This window comes from Pleurodeles waltl, chromosome 5 (genome assembly GCF_031143425.1).
Source record: "Pleurodeles waltl isolate 20211129_DDA chromosome 5, aPleWal1.hap1.20221129, whole genome shotgun sequence".
Lineage (NCBI taxonomy): Eukaryota > Metazoa > Chordata > Amphibia > Caudata > Salamandridae > Pleurodeles > Pleurodeles waltl.
This window is the reverse complement of record NC_090444.1, coordinates 20095202-20097866: the sequence shown is the minus strand read 5'-3', so window position 1 is coordinate 20097866 and position 2665 is coordinate 20095202. Positions and strand designations below refer to the sequence as shown.

The window sequence follows — 2665 nt, the reverse complement described above, 5'->3', positions numbered from 1 at the left end:
CAATAAATCTCATCTCCCTCAATCCCCCTGGGGCAGTCAAATACGTAGCATATGTTTGTCCACTGGCCATGCCCATGAGACCACTTTTTCATTGAGCCATTCCTGCCACCCTCATCAATGTCCCATCTGGAACAGGGGTTCTGCTTTTCACTGAAAGCTAATGACTCAGACAATTGAATGCATGCCTTTCATGAATGACAAACAATCGTGACAGGTTTTTCTTATTTTTCAGGTCATGAACGGAGTCTAAGCTGAAAGACAGAAAAAAAACTTTGGCAACCCAAATTCGTTCTCTAAGGAGGGGAACCTAGGATGGAAGGCAGAAACCAAACAAATACAAGTCAATTCATTCTCTTAGGTTTTTTCATTCCATCTCACATGAAGATTGTGCTATTTGTGTTGTTCCTAATCATTTTCTTTTTCACCATTACTGCCAACAGTTTCATCATAGCTGTTGTTCAAGCAGATTCTAAACTAAGCTCTGCAATGTACGTATTTCTCCTTAACTTGTCGCTTTTGGATATATGCTTTTTATCAACAAACATGCCTACATGCCTGAAAAGCTTCCTGATGGAAAAGAACACTATCACATACTCTGGATGTGTTGTTCAAATGTACGTTGGTGTCTCCTTGGGTATTACACAATGCATCCTTCTAGCCGTCATGGCTTGGGATCGCTACATTGCCATCTGCAACCCCTTGAACTACCACCACATTATCAACAATGCTCTCTGCACCAAACTTATTTTTGGAACCTGGGTCAGTGGATTTCTTCTCGCTACAGTGAATGTGTCTTTTACAATGACAGTACCTTTTTGTGGACACAACAAGATCAACCACATTGTATGTGAACTGGCAGCAGTCCTACGTTTAGCATGTGTAGACACCCCCTTACAAGAGATTATGTTCCTTGTAGTTTCTCTGCTTGTTTTCATGGCTCCCATGTCTTTAATTATCTTTACGTATCTCCACATCATCTCCACCATCTTGAGAATGCCTGCATCTGGAAGAAGCAAGGTTTTCTCCACCTGTGGCTCTCACTTGACTGTGGTTATACTCTTCTATGGCGCACTAATTGTGATGTACATGACTCCCAGGTCACAGATTTCAACAGAAAATGAAAAGGTCATCTCTGTCTTCTATGGGGTGGTTACTCCAGCCCTTAATCCATTCATCTACACTCTGAGAAACCATGAGATGAAAATGGCTATGAGAAAGCTGCTCATCAAAAAGAAAGCCTGGCCAGGATCTAAGGTTTAAATGTCTGGGTACAAAGAGGAGTTACTTTGTACTAGACAGGGCATCAGAGATGATGACAGCTGCACCTACCATATCCGTACATTCTGGAGTTTCTATTATACTTTAAAAATGTAGGTCCCACCTCCTTGTCCTGTCTAAGACGTACTATATCTTCTCCAGCAACATCCCTCGGCCCATGCCATGCACTAAGTAAACTCTATGGGCTTCTTAACATGAGATGGCACACCACAGCATGATGTAGCACTACCTACAACAACACTACATTCTACTCTGATATCATGCACTCTAGAATTCTGCCAGGCCCTGCCATCTACATGCTCCACACCAACACTTCATCTTGTCCATCATATCTATCTGAAGTTAGGATTGGCACTCTGTTGCCCACTTTATCTCACCCAAAATACATGCGTGCTTAGTATATGCTTGGCACAAAGGACCCTATGTACACTTTGATGGCAGCTGACCAGCCAGCCAGCTCAGCAGAGGTCATGACCTTCACTCTCATGGTGGAGAATCACCTACCATATTAAGCGATGCCCCTATGCATGAGGGGCATCTTACTGGCTTTTGTGCACTCAAAGCTGTGGCAGTTGCACAGAAAGGAAAAAGGTTGATAACTCATTGGTTCCCCCATGTTGTTTTTTAATGTCCAGGCAAACTAGTTCTTTTTTAACAAACTGCAAAAATGGGGGATCCTTTCTGAAAATGAAAATATATGTAATTGACACCCTGGGAGTTTTCTCCAGCTTCTGGAAGTGATTCTGTTTGGGGTTGCATATTTTTCCTTGCGGTCCTCAAGTTGAAAAAAAGTGTGTGTATGTAAAAATCAGGTTTCTTGTTGCCATAATGTCTTCCCCTTTGCCTCCATAAATCCTTGTCACAAGTGAATTGACCAACTTCATCTTTTCCAAGCTCATGAGCTTTCTCTAGTTCCACAATGTTCTTCCTTTATAAAGAGTTGTACTGTTCTTTAGTTATTTGGATTATGTGCAAGCTGTAACACATATACATTAATACATAATTAATGACATGAATAAATAAATGGGGAAGAACATCAATCCTCTGCCCTCTGCCATGAAGAGAAAAGAAAGTCATTACTCATTCCTTCTGAGCATCATATCTTCACACAGATGGAACTATCATAGAGCACAGTGAAGGTGTTTCATGATTGGCTTTACCTATTTAGCTCCCTCCTAGGGTTGATTTAGAAGTGTAACCTCTCTAACCAATCTCCCAGTACTTATTACAGCTGTGGCTATATGCAAGGGCCTTTCATGTTGTACTAGGATGACTAGCAGCTCCCTTTTATTCCTACACAAGTATTCCTAATGGGTTCCAACAGAACTGGGATTCTTGTAGCCGCAGGCTTTGAAAACTCACTTTGATCATACAATAAGGGGATGTG

The 2665-nt window shown here is 41.6% G+C and overlaps 1 protein-coding gene across 1 annotated transcript; it reads left to right on the top strand.

Moving 5' to 3' along the window:
• The first annotated feature begins 378 nt into the window (after nt 1–378).
• LOC138296939 (olfactory receptor 2K2-like) lies at nt 379–1260 on the top strand. The gene has a single exon (XM_069236459.1). It carries the CDS (start codon nt 379–381, stop codon nt 1258–1260), a length of 882 nt encoding a protein of 293 aa, XP_069092560.1.
• Nucleotides 1261–2665: the final 1405 nt, after the last annotated feature.